Consider the following 19,516-nt stretch of genomic DNA (forward strand, 5'->3'; position numbering starts at 1 on the left):
TTCCCGGGCACGCTGATGCTCTGGGAAGAGCCCGGCTGGCCCCTAAACTACCTCACTTGGCAGAGCTTAGCGGGGGCGGGAGGGGGCGACCCCAGAAATCGTTTTCCTTTGTAAGTGATGGCGATGAGTTTTCTCCCTTTCCTTTCCTGCCCGTGCCGCGGGGCTGGAGGGCTGCTCGGGTCCCTCGGCGCCTCCCCGCCGCCCCCTGGAACAAAGCCGGGCCCGCTGCACTCCCGGGCTCGCCGGGGAAACTCTCCCGGGCACAGCCCCAGCATCTGCCCCGGCCCCCCGCCCTGGCTCTGCCCCTGCTCGCCCCGGCTCCCTGTGCGCCTGCATTGTCTCCCCGGCAGGGAGCGCGGAAGGCGGGAGGATCGGCCGAAACCTCTGCCTCGGGTTCCCCTCCTCTGGGGCTGCAGCCTGGACTCATATTGTCGACTCAAGGAAGAAGTGAGGCGGTGGGGCTGCCGGCCCCTGACGGCTGTGCATCTCCATCTTAGTCCTGCCGGTGGCATGCATGCTGGAGGCAGACCCGGGGGGCTGGCTTTCATGGGAACCTGGGCTGTCATTGATTTCCCCTTAGAAAGAAATGCGGCCTTGCAGTGATGCCTCTGCATGGATGCACCGTTTCCCTTGGTACCCAGCCTAGAGCGTCTGTGGCTTGTCTGCACTCTGCTCTTTGCACAGGCTGAACTGAGAGTTTCCACTCTATTCTCCCCCTCTTCAATTTGAGCATGACTGGGGTGCTGGTTTGCTCTGGCCTGGGGATTGGGTGTAGGTGCCACACGGCCTCCTGTGCAGCCCAGTGGGCGTCTGCTGTGGTGGGACACTGGAGCGAGCAGACAGGGTTTGGTGGGACACTGTGCCTGGGATGCTGCTGCTTTCTCTGCAACGACCTCAGGGTTGCCTTTAGAGGCTGCCAGCTGCAGTGCAGTCTTCTCTTTTCTAGCTCACCCGAACTCCTGAGTTTTTTCTATCGGGACCCTGGGGCAGTGGGAGGGCAGAGCACACCCCATCTTGTAGCACAGCCATGGTGCTGTCTCCCCATCTTCCCTGCTTCCTAGTTCAGCCTGGGACTTGGGATAATGAGCACACTGCACACTGCCTCTGGATCGCACTGTGCTTGCAAAGTTGACCAAAACAAGGTGAGGAGGAGGTTAGGGGTAAGGCAGGCAAGATTTGGCCACTGACTTAGCAGCAGACACGTGTGATGCCTGTGCAGCGGCATCCAGTTTTCTACAAGCTTCAAACAAGGATTTTTGGGGCAGATGTGTCAGGGATGTGGCCTGGATGTTTAATGTCTTGTGTCTATGTGTGTTTCACAGGGGTGGTTGTGCTGTGCACGCCCTTGGGGGGATTAACTTGGGCACAGCTTTGCAGTACCTTTTACCCTTCCTGCAGTTCGCAGTGTTAATCAAACGCCTTGGGTGGAGGGAGGCACTCTGTGAGACAGAGAAAAGCCAGAAGGGATTCAACTAAGCACTATACCTTTCCAGCAGCTGCTCACACAGCGTCTACCTGGCCCGGCCTGGTTGTGTCATCCCCCATGACCTCCCTGGGCACAGGACAGAGCAGGTGTGTGACAGTGGGGCAGTGACAAGGAGGGCAGAGCAGGACAGTGTTGTTGGGGTCAGAGCTGCTGGTGAGGACAGAGCTGGCAGTGCCACCTGGGTCAGTGCCATCAGGGACAGAGCAGGCAGTGCCGTCAGGGGTACTACCATGGGGACAGCACCGCGGGGAAAGAGCAGGCAGTGCCATGGCGACAAAGCAAGGCATTGCCATCAGGTTTAGTAGTATGGGGACAGCACAGCGCAGTGCCATCGGGGTCAGTGCCATGGGCACAGCGCAGAGCATTGCCATCAGGCTCCATGCCGCGGGGACAGCGCAGGCAGTGCCACTGCCATGTGTAGCACAGCAGGACCCGCCGCCGGGGGTTCTATCCCTCGTCCCCACCCTGCGGCAACCCACGCGTGGGATCCTGCCGGTGACCTCAGCGTGCGAGCGGGGCGGCGGCGGAGCTGGCGGGGCGGCGTTTCCCAGCGCCGGTGCGGGAGGGAGGGAGGCTCCGGCTGGATTGATGGGCTGTGAAGGGGGGCAGGCGGAGGGGTGGGGGACAGGAGGGAAGGAAACGCTTCCTGGGTTGCGCTGAGCGAATCCTGCGCCGACCTGCAGCCGGGAGGGCGCTGCTGCCGCCGGCAGAGGCAGCGCTCGCCGACCCCCCCCGGGAGCCGCGTCCCTGTTTGATTGCAGCCGGAAAAAAAAAGGTGCCGGATTTGCCGGGCTCCCCTTCCTCTGGGCGACGGAACTTCGCCCCCATTCCACCGCTCTGCCGGGTCGCCCCCGCCCCGCCCCATCACCCGACCGGGCTTCGCATTATTATTCCTCTCAGCACCGCCGGTGTTGTTCCGCCAGGCTCGGCTCGCTCCTCGGGTTCGTTGCGTGCTCCCGGCGCTAGGGAGAGCCGACATGTCTTACCAGGGCAAGAAGAGCATCCCGCACATAACGGTAAGCGGCCCCGGGCGCAGCGAGCGCTGCCCGCGCTCCTTTGTTCGCGGGGCGGGGAAGGGCGTGCGGCGGGAGCGCAGTGCCCGGGGCCGGCGGGCAGCCCCAAGGCTGCGGGGCCGGGGCTCGCCGGGCTGCGGGCGCCGCCACCCGTCCTCCTCCCGCTGGAGCTCTGGGAAAGGACTGATTTCATTTAATTTTATTTTTAAAATTTCGTTGTTATATTTTTATTTTTTTTTATTGTATTCTGCCTCCCCTCGCTCGCCCGCCGCCCAGCCGGGGCTCAGCGCTGTGTGCTCGCTGCAGCCCGGGGCGGGGAAGGGAGGGAGGGCTGGCGGGGGGCTCGTCCCGGCGCTGCCGGGGCCGGGGCTGGGGGTACCGCCCTCCCGAGGAGCCGGCCCGGGAGGCTCGGCCGCCGGGCGAGGCAGAACAAAAGAGGGAGGGGACCACCGCAGCACGGCGTGCCCCTGCCGCCGCCCCCCGCAGCGGGCAGGGGCAGCGCAGCCCCGGCGGGGCAGGGGCGGTGGGCCGGGGGAGGCACAGGGTGCGGAGGAATGGGAGGTGGGCGAGCGTGGGCGTGGGGGGAAGCGTGGAAAATCAAAGAGCGCCATGATGCCAGCGCCAACACCTCTGCGCGCTATTAATACATCAGGCGTGGTGGGTATCAGAAGTCAAAGAGTTAATCATAACCATACTCTTCCTATCGGTGCCTGTCTCCCGCTAGATGCTTTTACACACGAGCGGAGCTACAATAGAGTGTGCTTTCCATGCCAGAAAGAAAAGGACCTCGGTCCTTTGATACAGTATATGCTTTCCCTTATACACACAGGATCTGGGGATACAGGGGCTGGGATAAAGAACAGGCAGAGCTGGCGGGTAGGGGTGTGGTGGGGGAAATCGCAGCCGGAGCTTGCTCAGACGGCAGAGGTTTCCCCCAGCACCGGTGTTGGTCTCCAGGTGCTGCCTGCTTTCTTCTTGGGGGGCTGGATCAGTGGGTGATGGGGTCACTGCTGCTGTGGCACCTGGTGCAGAGATGTGCGGGGGAGCGGGGTGAGCTCCAAGATTGCTTGGGTTCGTGGAGCTTTCCCTGGAAAGCTGGCACGGCGTGACGCGCGGCAAGTTTCGGTAGCTGAAGGAGCCTGGTGGGTGTGGCACCTTCCCGAGCAAACCTGGTGCTTAACTGCATTAGCGGAGCCAGTGTTACAAAGCTGGTGAGCTCCTCCAGGTTTTCTTCATATTCAAAAAAGCATCCTTCAGTCAAAATATTTGGTCAGGAGGGGAACAACCTCCTTCTAAAAGCTGAGTTTTATGATATCAAAGTGCTGCATTTATCCAGGTTTCCGCTATCAACAGGCAGCAGTGCCTGGTGGCCCAGGCTGAACGTGGGTGCTGCAGTGGCTTTTTGGGTGGTGGCTCCTCTTGCCTTGTTCCTCAACACGTTGTGTGACTTACAGCTACTCAGGGCATGTCGGGGCTGGGGGAGGCCCTGGTTACCCTCTGGGTGAGTCTCAGGTGCTTTGTGTGTGGCTCAATCTTCGTTTGAAGCTGCAGTGTAACAGGTTCCCACCCTAGCTAGGTCTTTGCTCTCCAGTTTGGAGTTAAATGAGAAACTGTAAGGATTATGAATCTTTGCCTTAGAATCAACAGTTCCTTATAATTTCATCACTTCTCAACAAATTTTCTTCTCTGTACTGGGGAGAGGATTGCTGGGAAAAGGAAAGCCCAAACCTCAGCCTTTTCTCTTTGAAATGGGATGTGCTGAAGCTTCTATAAATGAGTATTCATTAACATTACTGTTGAGTTTTGTGACCAAATCAAAGGCATAAATTAACATTAGTGAAGTTGGCAGGCATCAGGGCTGGACTGAATTTTTTTTTTTATACTGCTGGCCCTACCTCTCCTTGAGCAAAAGCAAATCAGGCATTTTATAAAAGACCTTGTACACACTGTCTGTGCCACAAGAACCCACAGGATCTACCTGTATCTTCTGAAGCCCCATTCCAGTGTGGTAAATCAGATGTTTCATCCTTCGACCAAGGAAATACATAGTAGCTTCAAGTCTACTTGTCTTGGGCTCTAAGGAAGTGTGATACCTCTGTAGAAGTATGCAACAACAGTGATGATGAAATAATATAAAAATATCATTTGTTACTGTTCCTAACGTTTCCCCCCACTCACACTCCTGCTTTTGGAGCTACACCAGCTCCTGGATTCCTTGGAGAAGTGAGAAAGTAATTTCTGACAGTGTCCTGGGTGCTGATAATGTGCTGGGGATTTTCCAGTACCAAGCCTGTGTTCCTTGCATGGGGCCAGGAGCTGTCCTGAGCACATCAGAATAGCACCAAGCCACAGCATCCAACCCATAGGCACTGCCAGCAGTCAGTACCTGGCCAAAATATCCCTCTGGGATCAGCTCTGCAGCATCAGGAGCTGTAAAGGAAGAGGGAGAAGCTGGTTTCATCTCTGATTGGTGTGGAAGTAGATACCACTTTTGGGAAGACAGCACTGTGGTATCCTTTGTGGGCTACTGCTCTTGGTGCACATGGACATAACTTCCTCGTGCTTTGTTTGACTGTGCCTCGCCTCCTGACTCCTTCAGACAGCAGCACCTGACAGATACCTCTGCACCTCTTTTCCCTGAAGCAGCTTTATTCCTGGTTTCCCTTCTCCCACTGCTTGTGGTAAAGACACTTTTGCAGACAGCCCCCTTTGGCACTGAGCATCTCCCTACTCTCACTTACCAATCTGCTTTTTTTTTTTTCATTTCATCTGCTGTTTTTCTTTCTTTCCATTTCAGCCTGTGAAAATTCATGCTTCTTGCATTTTATCCCATTTGTGACTTTCCTGCTGCCCCTTATGTGTCCCATACAGCATTCAGGCTTGCTGTTGTTGGTAAAGCACCAGCACTGCTCCAGTGTAAGGTGCCATTTGGTTGTGGGTCAGACTGGAGAAACTGGGCCCTTTTGCTGTGACTGTTGTGGGAAGGGAAGGACCTCTGTATTTGAATCAGCAGGCCAGTCTAGTGATGTCAAACAGCAATGCATTGACTCAGTAAGTGTAAGCACTTCAGTCACGTCCTCTGTGCTGTGTTGAACTCCTTGGTGGGAGGGTCTCAAGCCACTGGTTCAGGAGTGTTAGCTGGGGATAGAGCAGGGTGTGCACAAAGTAAGGGTGGCCAAGAGTGCAGGAACATGTTTCTCAGCCTGTGTGGTATGGACAGCCACCACATCCATTGCTGAGGTGTTTTTCTGCATGAGGTGGCAATCTTTTGTGCTTCAGTTGTGCAGGATGTTCTCATGCAGACCAGATTTTCCAGGATATACCCCCCAGCCCATTGATTTTAACATTGCTATTATACTCCTCTTGTGCAGCATATTACAGGGAATCAATGGAAATGATGACATGGAAATACCTGTTACAAATTATTTTGGCTTCTGTGTTTTGGTAGTGCTTGACATTTTTCAAGAAAAGCTTGAGCTTAGATGAACTCAAAATTGCAGCAGTTTAAAAAAGGCATGTGGCATGTAAAATGCCTGTTACAAGATGTGTTTGTTCCAGCAGCAACTGCACCCATTAAAACATAATCTGTGTGAGCTCAGTGAAGAGGAGGTGTGAACACAATTCTACTGAGCAAAGGCAGAATAGCTAGTCACCAAAGCAAGTGCAAGGAGGCATTTGGGAGAGGAAAATGGTGCCCAAATGCCTCAGAAAAAAAAGGGAGTCATCTTTCTGGGAATGGTCCAAGGGTTGGCATATGAATGGGGAAAGGCAGTGCTGGTCCTGAGCTGACAGACTGTAAGGCATGAGGAGACAGAGAGCTCAAACATGTGGTGTTACAGGGGAAGGATCTCACTATTGAGCATAACAAGAAAAGAGAGGATCTGGCACAACATGAGAAAAAAAAGCAGATGCAGAAGAGTGGAGAGACTGAAGAAATTCAGAGGAGTGGGCACAGAAATAATTGTAGTTGCTACCTTTAGAATTTATATGAAGAGAGATGAGAAGTAAGTACATTTCAGTTGAAGATGGCAGAACACTTTGAGAGAGAAAAAATACATTCATCTGTATTTCTGCTGTGTGACACACTGGTTCAAGATGCAAACTTTCTCTTTGGTCTGAGCAAAGTGCTGGGGTAATGTGTGGTGTTCTGGTGTGAAACAACAGCAGTGTAAGAGCTGTCAGCCAATCACTTTGGACACCAGGGGAGACATGTCCTACAGATACAGGACATGGTGAGTACCTGGCATGGTGGACCAAAGTCCTTGTCTAGGTTTGAATCTATTCTGTACCTTTCCCCTGACCATGCTTTTTTACCCCCCACCTTTGTTTAACAGTATGAAGCTACACTCAGATTGCTGTGTCACTTGCCAGAAGTGTTTGAAAAGCCTACTGAGTGCTGGGGATGGGAACACTGCCTCATGTTACTGTTCTGCTGTTGGTGCAAGACTCTGGCTGATTTAGACAGCGCTTTTTGTCCTGCTTTAAAGCACCAAGGCCTGGGACTTCTGGATGCCTTCTTACTCTTGAACATTTGCTTAATCCCCAAAATTACATGTTCCCACGTGTATCTGTTTAATAGACTTGAACCCTCTCAGTTTACTTGTCTGTCAATGAACATCTGTGAATTCACATTGTGTAGTGGACTGGAGTTCAGCCTGGCAGCTCTGAAGATGCTTTAGCTGCTTCAGTATAAGTTTTTGGACTTCCAACCACCATTTCCATGATTCTGTGACACATCTTTTCCTTTCTTTTTTTCTATAGGAGAAAAACTGGCCACAGCATTCAAGCCAATTCCATATGGTGACTTAAATTACATTCAGCATAGGTCCTTCTGGGGACATTTCTGTGGAGACTGAAACCTTTGGCAGAGGGACAGAAAGAAGGGTTTGGGGCAGTGATTCCTTTAACTGCCACAGCAAGTTCATCAGTCTGTGCCCTCAGCAGGGCATTGGTGTTTTCAGCATCATAGCTGGTGCCCCCACAGTGAACTGAGCTGTGCTGTGCTGGAAGCTGGGCAGGTTTGGAAAGGAGGCAGTGGCTGTCTGGGAAGACATCTGGTGCAGTGAGGTGGTTGTCGGAATCTTCTTAGAAGTGCTGAGAGCAACCACTGCCAATGAACCACCTTCCTGATGAGAGATCAGGATCTGCTGTCTGCTTTGCTGCCATTTCTTTCATAACCAAGAATTATATAAGTGGTAAAAGGGTGAAATTTCCATTTGCCTTTGCAGGAACTAGGAGAGCCCACTGGCTTGTGAAGTGCTTGAGAATTAGTTGAGATAAACTTGGGGTTTGTATATATGAGAGAGATAAATGCTTTTTTATGTAGGAGAAAGAAGAAATAAGAGATGAGTAGCAAAATAATTTGCAGGATTCTAACCTTGCTACATGTAAACATGATGGCCTCATTCCCTGAAACAGAGATAGTTCGGGATTATGTTTGCTTGTCACAAGACAAAAGTTTTGACCTGTAGTGCATGTGCTAATGAGTTTTAAGGTGTCAGCTCTTGTTTATGAGTAATAAATGTCCCTGGTGACTTCACTGAAGTCTACACTTGGTGTAAAACCTCCTGTGTGTAATAGTGGGGACTCAAGTAGGTGCAGATGGCTGGCTAAAGGAGTAAGCAGTGCTCATAGAGAAGAGGCTGTGGAAGGGTTATTTGCCAGCCAGGGCTGATACCATGTGAGGTGAGGCAGCAAGCATCACAGCTTGCTCTCACTGGCAGAAAAAGTAGGTATGTGAGGCAGCATGACAGCACAAAGTGTCTGAGTGCAAACAATACCTAGCTCTATCCACTGCATTTAGTTGGTCATGAATTATCATTGCTAACATCACATTAAAGGGATTTTCTACTGTTCTGTTTCCCTTGCATCCACCTCCTCTGTCAGAGAAGGGATTCCATATGGTCTTAGCTGGATTTTGACTGTGACTGGTGCCAAGACAGATATGTCCCAGTAACCTGATGCAGGTTTCTGACTAGATAAAACTTAGATAAAACACATCTTCGGTTCAGTGGCACAGAGAAGCCAGCCATGCTGTAAATGACTGTCATTTTCTTCCCAAGTTAAGCTTTCCTATGGATGGCTTGCTGGGATTTTGAGATCCCCTCTAATTGGCATAACCTGTGTGTAACTCAAGGGATGAGTATAGCAACATACAATGCAATGGTTTTAACCCTCCGGTCCCTACTTAGTTGAAACCCCTGCTGATGCCAATGAATATTGTCATCAATAAGATGTTTGTTGTGCTTCCCTTCTAAAAGCAAAGCAAAGATGACATTTACAGTGAAGAAATCCCCATGGAGTTGGTAGCTGTTGGAGTAGCCCTTTTAGACTGGGTGATTAAGCAATGAAACTGCCAGCTGAATAGGAAGCCAGGTCTCAAAAGGGGAAACAAAAGAACATCAGATCTTTTAAATGAATAAAGATGAATGAATACATTGGCTATGGACCAAGATACAGTATTACTACAATCAACATAATCCTTCCTAAATTAATTGCCATATACTAGAGTGCATCTGTTAAGTCAAGAACCTTAAAAGCAGGATTCACCATTAGTGGCCTATCAGAAATGATGCCTCAAGGATGGAGTGTTTTACAAGGAATTCCCAGAGTTGATTCTGGGTTCACCCTAGCTAAAAGCCACTTCCTATGGAGGGTAATCTCAACGTGAAATTCAAAAGGAGGGATACTGCTGATTAAAAGCAGATCTTCTATAAGTAGACAGTACTTCATGAAATCCCGTTTACAGGTCTTTGATCTTTATGAAAGGATTTTAAGCAAACATTCCTCTTGGGAAGCATATTTTTCTTCTTTTGCCATTAAGTTTAAAAATGTTCCGTATTTGTAAGTACTTTGCTAAAAGCAAGGTAATTTAACTGTATTGTGTCACATCTGGGTCTGAATCTGACCAGCTCTGGCAAAAGACAACCAAATATATCCTCACACACAAATAAAGTAAATCTCTTGAATATTGTGGGAAATAAGTCTGCAGGAAGGAATGCATGGAAGCAAAGAGGAGCCCCAAGTGTTTCACTGTTTGCCAGTGAGTCTTCAGCCTTTGAGAAATGGCTTCATTGCAAATAGTCTTCTTGTGGAAATTTAGATAATCAAGGAGAACACAAATATCAGCCTGTGTTTCTTGTACCTTCCCTCTAAACTGAATCCTGTGTCTTTTGTTACTCTCAGTGGACTTTTTAAAGCCTTAGTAACAATTCTGCCTCTGAAATGCTAAAAAAAGTAATGTTTTGGCTGCAAGTGTGATAACATAGCTAAATGCCTTTTTATGTCTAATGCATTTGATCCGATGTCTTTTAACTCATCTGCCTTTACAGACAGAGAACTGAAATACAGGTGGATTTGGAATTTAAACTGTTTTCAAATGGCTATTTAGCATAAAATCCTTAGTCATCTCCATGGCTCTTGAATAATCTGGGTTTTAGAGAAAACAGCCATTGTTGCTCTGGAGATGTAAGGACAATGTTATATTCTAGTAAGTCCTTACAATTACGCAGAGGGTGAAATCACTGCTGAGTGTTTTCTCATCCTCTAGGCCTGGAAAATCTGGGTTTGAGTGTTGCAAAGACCTTTTTGGTTGGCAAAAGCTGCAATGCAGCAATTGTAAAGGTCCAAACCAAGAATAAACTAGCACTTAGACCTTTATGCTGGGTCTGTTATCTGAAGTTAATTGTATATAAGTTGCAGAGCAAACTGTAAATAGTTGAAAGTATATGGTTTGCTTGATATAGAGGTGAAGATGTTATATGTAGACATTCCATTTGTGGAAGAAAAGCAAGAATGTAATAGCATATATTGGAATTGCAGTCTGGAGAGTTGCTATTTGATGAAAACATTATTCTTGGAATCTTCTTATATGGCTAGAATGCATAATGGATTTTTTTTTTTTAAACTCCATCTTGTATCATGGAGGTGTGGTTTGCTCTGAAAGGTTCCTGCAGGTGCAGTGCATAGGTGTTGATACTGTAGAGAAGTGTTTGGTTTCCATAACTTGTACTGCACTGTATTTTGACATGCTGCATCAATTTGAAATAATGTTTAGTAAATCTTGTGGCAGTTTTATTTTTTCTGTTGCTGTGTTTTTTAGTAGTCCCAGGAAGCAGATTTGAAAACTGCATGTCTAAAAACTCGATTTTTTTTGTATATTTTTAGATACCTCTAGCTCTGAGGGGAGTGGGTGAATGGAAAAAGGCTAATTTTAAATTTCTTTGCAACTGTTCCTGTTTTAACATTTGGTTTGTAATTTCGAATAATCCAGAGCAGAACGATTTTCCACGCAAGGGAATTTGGTTTCACTTGTACTTGTGCAGAGCCTGGTGCAGGATTGGGGACCATGGCAGGGCTCAGGCTCGAGGTCCAGCAGGTTGGTCAGATGCTGCTTCTCTCTGCTGGCCTTTTGCCGTTGGTGTGCATGAAAATGTGGGCATGCTTCACAAGAGCTGAGCCAAAACCCCAGCAAAACAGGCAGTTTGTACGGAGTGTGCCAGTCACCAGCTTACAGATGTTTCGTGTTCTCTTGCTGTAGTGGAAACAATAGTTGTGAGGGAGCGACAGCCGCCGCCTCCAGTCTGAGCAGCCAGCCCCTCCTCCTGCAGCAAACGAGCTCAGTTTGTGGCATCTCCTTCTGTGCCATGAAAATTGCTGTCATGTCACAGACTAAGCTCTGCAGCTTTGCTGCCAGGTTAAGCAGGAGAGGCCAGGCTGTGATTAGGAAAAGATCCCCAGGGAAGCAGCGTGCAGGGTTTGAAGGTGAAGGGCTGGGAGCAGTGGGAATGGCTGTATCGTACTCGGCAGTGGGCTGAGCTGGGAGGTGCCTGAGCGCCTGTAAAATGGAGCTGCAGAGAGACAGCAGATATGCATCGAGGCTGTGCTGATGCTGTGTCATGGCCAGGCACAGGACTCAGAGGCAAACAGCACTGCAGCAATGCAGTTGCATCATTGCCATGGTGATGGATGGAGAAGAAACACCTTGGCTGCCACACCCTGCAGTGACCACGAAGCATGGATTTACAGTGGGCTTTCTGCATCTCCCATGTCAGTGAGAGCAGGGTTTTTACTACTTGCATCTTGGCACCTCATGAGCTGTTCAGTGTAATACTCCCTCTCTGTTTTGGCATGTTCCTGCTGTCATTGGCAGCCTGGAGGGAGGAGAGGGTCCCAGCAGCTTCCTTTGGCTTGAGCTGGGAAGAGGTGGGCTGGCAGCTTCCTGTGGCAGGCAATGCACTGGAGGCTTGGTATGGAGTCCTTGGGGCTCAGCAGGCAGAGCACCAGTGCCTGAGACACCTGTCAACTGAACAGGAAAGTGGCAGCCACCCTAGAAAGGCTGACAGTACTGTCCCCTCCTGAGCTGAGTGATGAGCCCCTTGCTGTTTGCATTGTGAGAGCACCCAAGGGTCAGTGACTGGCTGAGGGTACCTTTGGGAGCTGGGCAAACACAGTGCTCTTCTTAGTGGGGATTACAGCTGGGAAGGAGAAATACAGGCCAGCACTGCTGTGATTAGTTCAGGAGCTTCAGGTCACTCCTCGCTTCCCTCTCTGCTTTCCCCAGGGCGCTGCAGAGTATGTCTCTCTTCCAGCTTGGAATAGGGAGGACTCTGGTCCCTAGTTTTTCTGGTCATTTGTCACTTGGTAAGAAAACTGCAAGCAGCCTGCCTGACATCATGCCGCTGGTAAATAATAAATGGCCCCTGGTCACGCACAGCCTTCTGCATATCCAAGGAGGCTAACCTACTTCACAGAGCCTGTGTGTGCCCAGATCTGTCCAGGATTTCACTGCAGCAAGTACCAGTAACCTAAACCAGGTTCCAGTGGCAGGGTGGCAGTGGTGCAGAGTGGCAGCATCCCTCAGCCTTCAGGCCAGGTCTGTGCCTGTCCCTGAAGCCTGTGCTTAGGCAGGGAATGAATACTTCATGTGCACCAACCATTTGTATGAAATTTTGTTTCATGAACAATACAACATTTTGCTTGTCAATGTTAACCTGTGCTTTCTTTCTGGTAATTTAATTTTGTGTAGTTTTTCCAGCCTGTTCATGGAAGTGCATCTCTGTGGTTGATGGCCACAGGCTTTGGGTACTGCTGCTTTGGACAAGCTACCTGTGCTCTGGAGCAGGGTGTTTGAGGTATTGCAGGTTTGCTTGGGCACAGTGTACTGCTGAGGTGTCCACAGGACACCCAAACCTCAGCTGGGCTGCTTGTGCCCATTGGCACCAGCTGTGTCAAGGTGTTCTGCTTTGAGGCAAACTGTGATATGTCCTACACTTGACAGCTCAAGCTGGTTGGGAGAGGTTCCAACAAAACTCTCTTTCTTCTGAATTTGCTGATTTGTTGGAATGGAAACGTGTTAGAGATGTTTCTACATCTCTTAGATCCTGATGAAAGCTGGGCAAGGCTCCACAGCACTGTCCCCAGTGGCTTTGCAGTGTACCTGGGGATGTGTTTTTGGCAGCCTAGTATTCCCATCCCTTCCTTCACCCAGCTGGGGGAACCTTACCCTCAGGTGCAGGACTGCTCTTGCAACAATTCTGAATTGTTTGTCTTTTCTTCTGAGGTGTAAAGAATTAAAATTTCAAAAGTCTCCGTGAAGTGCAGGTTTTATTCTCCACCAGAATTTCTTACACCCTCCAAAATTCTGAAGAAGGCGAGACTTTATAGCTAAATGTTCAGTAATCCTTTATAGACTATGAGGTTTAATTTAATGGCTGGCTCCATAATTGAGTGTTTTCTTAAGGCTGCATTTGTGTCTTTTTTAGGTTAGTTTGTTCTAATACTTAATTTTGTTACTTGCATATCTATATCTACATGTAAAAACATGTAAAAGCCTTATGTCTACTTTTCTGGAGCTGTGCTTGTAGTCTGTCTTATTTTCCCTGCCTGTTACATTTGTTTCTACTTATTATGCATCTTCTGTTTTAAAAGAAATAGAATGTAGAACTTCTTGATGAGGGTGCAGATTTTTTGACTCGTTAGCAGTGACAGATGCAGTGCTCTGGGAATGCTGCCTGCCCGTATCAGTAAGCTCATGCCTCATGTAATTGGATGGTATTAATGTTTAGGAAGGCAATTGAATGAGCTTAAAAAGAGCTCACAAGATGGTGGTCTCTGCAGGTCAGCAGGCAGCCTAGTAAATCAACATAGTGAGGAGGTGCAGCTGCCAGCACGTGGCAAAATAGCTTCTTACTATTGCGGCTGCCGATTCACAAGTCCTGCTGCAATTACAAGTGAGGGTAGAGAGGCTGGGGAGAAAACAGGGAGCCTGCTCAGGCAAATTCCAGATGGAGGGCATGCATTCATCTCCATTCTCTAATGAGAGGGTGACAATATCTGAGGCAGGTCCTGGGGATATATGTCATCATAGTTCTGTGTTTGGTTCCCCCCCAAAGGTCATGTCGCTGCTGCAGCATGTGGAGAAAAGCCTCAGACCTGCTGTGTACATACTGTTTTTTGTGCTCTGTATTTAAAATGTCTTTCTCCCCTCTTCCTTCTCCCTTAATAATGTCTGTTTCTCCCTTTTTCCTTTTTCTGGAATGATACAGAGGGCTATAAAGGCTTTGAACTGGCAAAATTGCTCAAGTACAAGCTAAAAAGGAAATATGCAGTGTATGACAGAGAAGTTACATTGTAACACCCATAGCTCTACCTTAGCACGTTTTTATGAAAGAATTTTTTAGAAATTTATTGGTTTTTGTTGTCCTGGTTTTATGGATTAAGAAATGTATTGACTGGTTTGTTTTATATACTGGGAACTCAGGACATTCATAGTTTATATGCCTGAGTCATCCTGTAATTAAACCAGGCATTGAATCTGGACTGAGGAGTATAAAACATGGGCAAACTGGAGATTCTGAGTTATTGTCTGGTGAGCCAAGGAAATAATTTATAATAAATGGCTTTTTTTATGTATGAATGGGAAGAAAAGGTTCTGACTGCTTTAAGAGTTTTCCAGCATTCAGAATCACTTGGCAAAATTCTTTCCAAAAGTGTTATGTGCTTGTCGTGGTTTAACTGCAGCTGGCAACTCAGCCCCACACAACCATTTGCTCAATTCTCCCCCATCCCATCTCCCTGTGGGATGGGGGAGAGAATTGGAAAGGTAAAAGGGAAAACACATGTGGGTTGAGATGCAAACAATTTGATAATGGAAATAGGATGATCATAATAGTAATGATAATGCAGTTGATAGGAAAAAAAATTTGCAATTGATATGAAAATAAAAAAGAGAGATGAATAAAACCCAAGAAGGAACAAGTAATGCACAATACAATTGCTCACCACCAACCTATTGATGCCCATCCAGTCCCCAGGCAGTGCTCCCCCTGTCAACCTCCCCCTGAGTTTTATTGCTGAGCATGATGCCATATGGTGTGGAGTGTCCCTTGGGTCACTTGGGGTCAGCTGTCCCAACTATCCCCCTCCCAATTTCTTGTGCTCACCCAGCCTCTTTCCTGGTGGTGAGCAGAAAAGACATTCACTCTCTAAGCCCTTCTCAGCAATAGCTAAAACATCCTTGTGTTATCAGCACTGTTTCCAGCACAAATACAAAACAGCCCCACACAAGCTGCTGTGAGGAAAATTAATTACCCCAGCTAAAACCAGGAGAGCACTGAAGTTACAGACTTGCCCTGGTGCTGCCATTTCCAGTATGACTTCTTCAATGGCAACGTTTAAATACTGGTTCTCAGGAAGATGAGCTGGTAAAATTTGCTTTCTATAAAATGTAGTTTTTGAGAACAGAATAGAATAGAGAAAAATATAAACAGATAATTGTTGTGAACAGTAATCCCTGCAGACTTGATATTTTGTACAGTCCTTCTTTGGAAAAAAATATTTGCTTCCTGGCACTATAGAAAATACCAGGAGGTGGTGGCTCTCTGTGCTGTTTGTATGATATTTCAGGTGAACCAAAGCTTGGAGGCTGCCTGCTGTTCTCATTCATGGAGTGAGTGAGATATGGCACTCAGCACAGAGTGCCCCCAGTTCATCAACAGCCTTTGACTTCTAGAAATCACAAATTGGCTGCAGTTAATTCTTCATGGCCACTGGAAACTCCACGTTGAGCTGTGGGTCTGTAACAGCTACAGGAGGCATGAGCTGTGGACCACAGCCCTTGGCTGCTGTGCAGGAGCAGCCTGGTTGTCCCTGCTGAGCTGAGGAGCTTCCCTAGTTAGGAATTTCTCCATGGCAGGGCTAAGCAGCCTCTCCTGATGTTTTCCCTTCTGTTCCAAGCTTTGTTACTTTTTGAGAGGTGCCAAGAGTGCCAAGTGAGCTCAGCTTGGCCATTGCAGTGTTGGGCAGTTTCTTGTGGGGGCTTCTCTTGCCCTTTTGGCCTTTGTGTAATGAGGTGGTAAAAGGGGGGTGTAGTGGCATTTCAAGGGTTTCTCTGTAGCAGTGATTTCTGCTTTGAGCAAAAAGAACTGTGGTGATCATGAGGTTTTTAGTTCCAAAAGTCAGAAATTAACAGTCAGTGAAACTATGGTTTTCTCTCCACTGTCTGTGTACCCACATGAACCCACCTTTATATAGGGTAGTGTTTGATATTAATGGCTTTCTTTATAATATGAGCATATTTGGTATCATTGATATGTTACTATGTTTATTTCAACAAACCCACATTTGTTCCTTTGTTTTTTCCTCCAGAGTGACCGACTGCTCATTAAAGGTGGAAGAATTATCAATGATGACCACTCCTTCTATGCAGACCTATACCTTGAAGATGGAATTATAAAGTTGGTTTTATAAAATATTGCTTTTATTGCATGCCTGTTAGCACAGACTACTGTGATTTATTGATAGTGCTGACCTGATACCTTTTGTGGACAGAATCTCAGTTACCTCTAAATGTGAGGCCATAGTAGAGGAGTGTTTATTATTAAATTCTGCCATTTTATATTTACTAAGATTAGATAAGTAGAAAATTTCTTTATTGTAAATTGAAGGTATTTGTTTTTCAAACAGCTCAATCATAGTTTCTTCTGAAATAGTTAAGGCAAGTAGGCTCTCTCAAGAACAGAAGTAATGGTAAGGACAGTGGAAATCTTTTGAGTCCATGAATGGCAGAAGGCTCTCTACAGCTTTTCCCCCCATACTTAGTCAGTGCAATTGCAGCCATGCTCTTAAGGATTGTAGGGCACAGAATTCTGAAATATGTCCCATGTTGCATGGTGCAAACGAGGACCTGTTACTTCTCAGTTGCCTGTTGGTTAATGCTGAAGCACAGCACATTCTGCTCCTACAATATTATGCATTGGTCATGTGTCCCTTTTCTTGATTACAAAAGGCAAATGATCTTAAACTGTCACACAATTAGAAAGGAAGTCTCACTTATCAGGCTATAAAATACAGGAACTGGGAAAGTATTTGTTAGGTGAAAAACTTGAAATATGTGTTACTGGTAGCCTGGGAAACTATAATATAGATGTCCATGTGCTCTGCTCATTCTACCTTGGTGTGGAGATGAGGGTCTCTAAGCTTTACTAAGCTATGCAGTGTGTCTGAGCACTCTGATGTACACAAGGATCAAAGCCTTTTTCTTGATTGCTAAACATTTTCACTAGTGACCTAAGAAGCTTCATCTCCAGAGGCTGCAATTTGATGCACAGAAATATAATTATGCTTATCTGCTGAATAATTAATTGCCTACTTGTTTTCAGAGCTCCTTAAGAATATATCGTCAGATTAAAAGTCTAATTCTTTATATATCTGTGGCTACTTACGTTATTGTGATTCACATTGTTATAACAGAAAAAAATCTGAACACTTTGATCCATGGACTATGCAGGTTTGTTTTTTTTTAATACTTCACTCTGCCTTTCCAGTTGTAGTGTTACTTGCATTGCAGAAGGGGCAGAAGGAGCACTTTTAAGTGGAGAGGACACAAAATTTTGAACATGTATCTATTTTTAAAGCAACAATTACCCAAGTTATGCTCTCTTCAGTGGGTATTTTTGTTTTTTCTGTATTTTTGTTCGTTCAGATGCAAACCTCCTAGTAAGACTTGTAAGCATCAGAACTGTTTAAACAACTAAATGCATGAGATACTGAGAGCCTGAAACTGCTGTGAATTTGCAGCTTTGATTCCAGAAATGCAATGGTAGTTAGTAGGTTAGCAATGCCAAGCTTTCATCTGCCCTTGTTAAGTACATAGACTCGCTCTGAAATCTGTGTGTGGATCCATGCCTCCAGAAAGTATCTCAGCTGCCTGAGCTAATTAGGATTAGTGATGAACAGACAGGCAAGATCTTAATTTTTAAGAGGCATTTATCTTTCCCAAGGAGGCAACTTCTCTATTTAGCGCCCTGAGTTGTGCTTGGCTCCCTAGATTTAGATGACCCAAGATTTTTCTTTGTAAACTGTGCAAGAAGTCCTGCTGAAATAATTTGTGAGAGCAGCCTGCTGTGAGATGGGGTTGGGTCCTTAATGTGTTCAGATGACAAATTTTGCAGCCTGAGAAAGCTCTGGGTTCGTTTGGTCACTTCTAATTTCTCCAGCTGGAAGTGCTCATTGTGTCTGAGTATTTAACATCATTGTTAACTGTGGCTCAAGATCCTTTGGAGCTGGAGCTTGAAACTCAGTCATCCACATTTCAGCTGCTCCTCTAGCTTTCCAGCTGCAGATCCTGCTGATAATACAGAATTTTTGCCCCAGAATGGAGCAGATGCCAAACCACTCAGCCCAGAATAGGCAATAGTGTCCTGGTTTTGGTGGGATATAAATGATCTGGGTTATTTTTCTCACTCTGAAATGAAAACTGATTGGAAAAGAGTGGGTTAGGTTTCTCTTGCAGCCTAATGAAATGATTCAGGTCTTTTAATGCTTTTAATGCAGATCATTCTGCAGAGAGGAAAGCAAATGTAACCTTGAGTGTGTTTGAAGATCAGATACAGTTTGGAGGATGCTTTTTTCTGCCAATCAATGCTCACACTGGCTCCCTAGGTACAAGGGAGCAGTGGTGCATGTGGATTTTTCCTACCTGAAACTTAAGCCCTGCACACTCAGATGGCAGCTGAGGGGCAGTTCTCTGGTATCTAAATAGTAGTTTAAATATTTGGTAATTTAAATTCCCATTGGCATATAAATAATCTATTTTGCTTACATCTCTCCTGCCTGTTACTGCATGAGCAAGCGAGCCCAGTGCCAAGTGACAGTCATGGTCTGGTGCTTGCTGTACTCTGTTCCATCCCTGCCAAAGGGAAGGGTTGGGTCCCTCTGGGCTGGAGAAATGAACAAGTGGCAGGATGGATGACTGGGGATGTGGTGTCCAGGCTGGGCAAGGGATGAGTCAAGTTGGGGGGCAAACTCAGTTGCTTAAAAGAGGTCTGGGCTTGATGATGACAGAAGCATCACCATGGAGTTCTGGGGGAGGTTTTCAGCTTCCTTGGGTGAAGCTTAGGAGCAGCTGAAGCCTGTTGTTTCTGTTGCTCTTTAATCAGCTCATGTACAACAGAATTTACCACCTTTTTCAACTGAAAATGATAGACAGCATTAGCTTTCTGTGGGTCTGAGTTTTCTGGTTGCTGACATATGAGGAAACCAGCTCAGTCATTTGTACAGTGTCTAGAATGCAGTTATCTGCACTGTTGTATTTTTTCACCCACAAGTAACTGAAGCCCATTCTTACTCACATACACTTTGCATTAATGAGTGAGCAATTCAGGAATCCTGTCACATTATCTCCTACTCTCTGTTCTACTCAGAGTAAAAATAACCTTGAGCACCAGTGAGGATCAGACTTCTCCCAGCCCTAACCTTGATGCCAGGGCAAGAGATGAGACAGACTTTTGACAGGTAGTAGTGCAGCATCATCCACAAAGGCTGTTTGATTCCATGTCACTTCAACATGGATGATTTCAACTGAATAAGGTGTTACTCAACCATACACTGAAAATAATGAGCACTGAGTCATGGAAAATCTTTAGTATATAGTTAGTACACTTTCACTTCATTAGGACATGTGTCTCCTTGAAGAGGAAGCTGGTAGTTATGGATTGTGGAAGAAAATAAAAATCAA

At 46.9% G+C, this 19,516-nt stretch overlaps 1 protein-coding gene across 2 annotated transcripts in view; it reads left to right on the forward strand.

Annotated features, from left to right (window-relative positions):
- The window catches only part of CRMP1 (collapsin response mediator protein 1), a 50,339-nt gene that overhangs the window by 839 nt on the left and 29,984 nt on the right, over window positions 1–19,516 (forward strand). The window contains exons 1-2 of one of the 2 annotated variants that reach the window (XM_085059787.1): window positions 2,144–2,502; window positions 16,147–16,235. In XM_085059787.1, the coding sequence (XP_084915913.1) occupies window positions 2,464–2,502; window positions 16,147–16,235 (128 nt within the window). In that variant the 5' untranslated portion in view covers window positions 2,144–2,463. Of the gene's footprint in view, window positions 1–2,143; window positions 2,503–16,146; window positions 16,236–19,516 lie in introns of those variants that run through there. The other variant, XM_085059786.1, reaches the window with a different exon arrangement.

Source organism: Lichenostomus cassidix, chromosome 4 (genome assembly GCF_008360975.1).
Source record: "Lichenostomus cassidix isolate B80296 chromosome 4, HeHo_3.0, whole genome shotgun sequence".
Lineage (NCBI taxonomy): Eukaryota > Metazoa > Chordata > Aves > Passeriformes > Meliphagidae > Lichenostomus > Lichenostomus cassidix.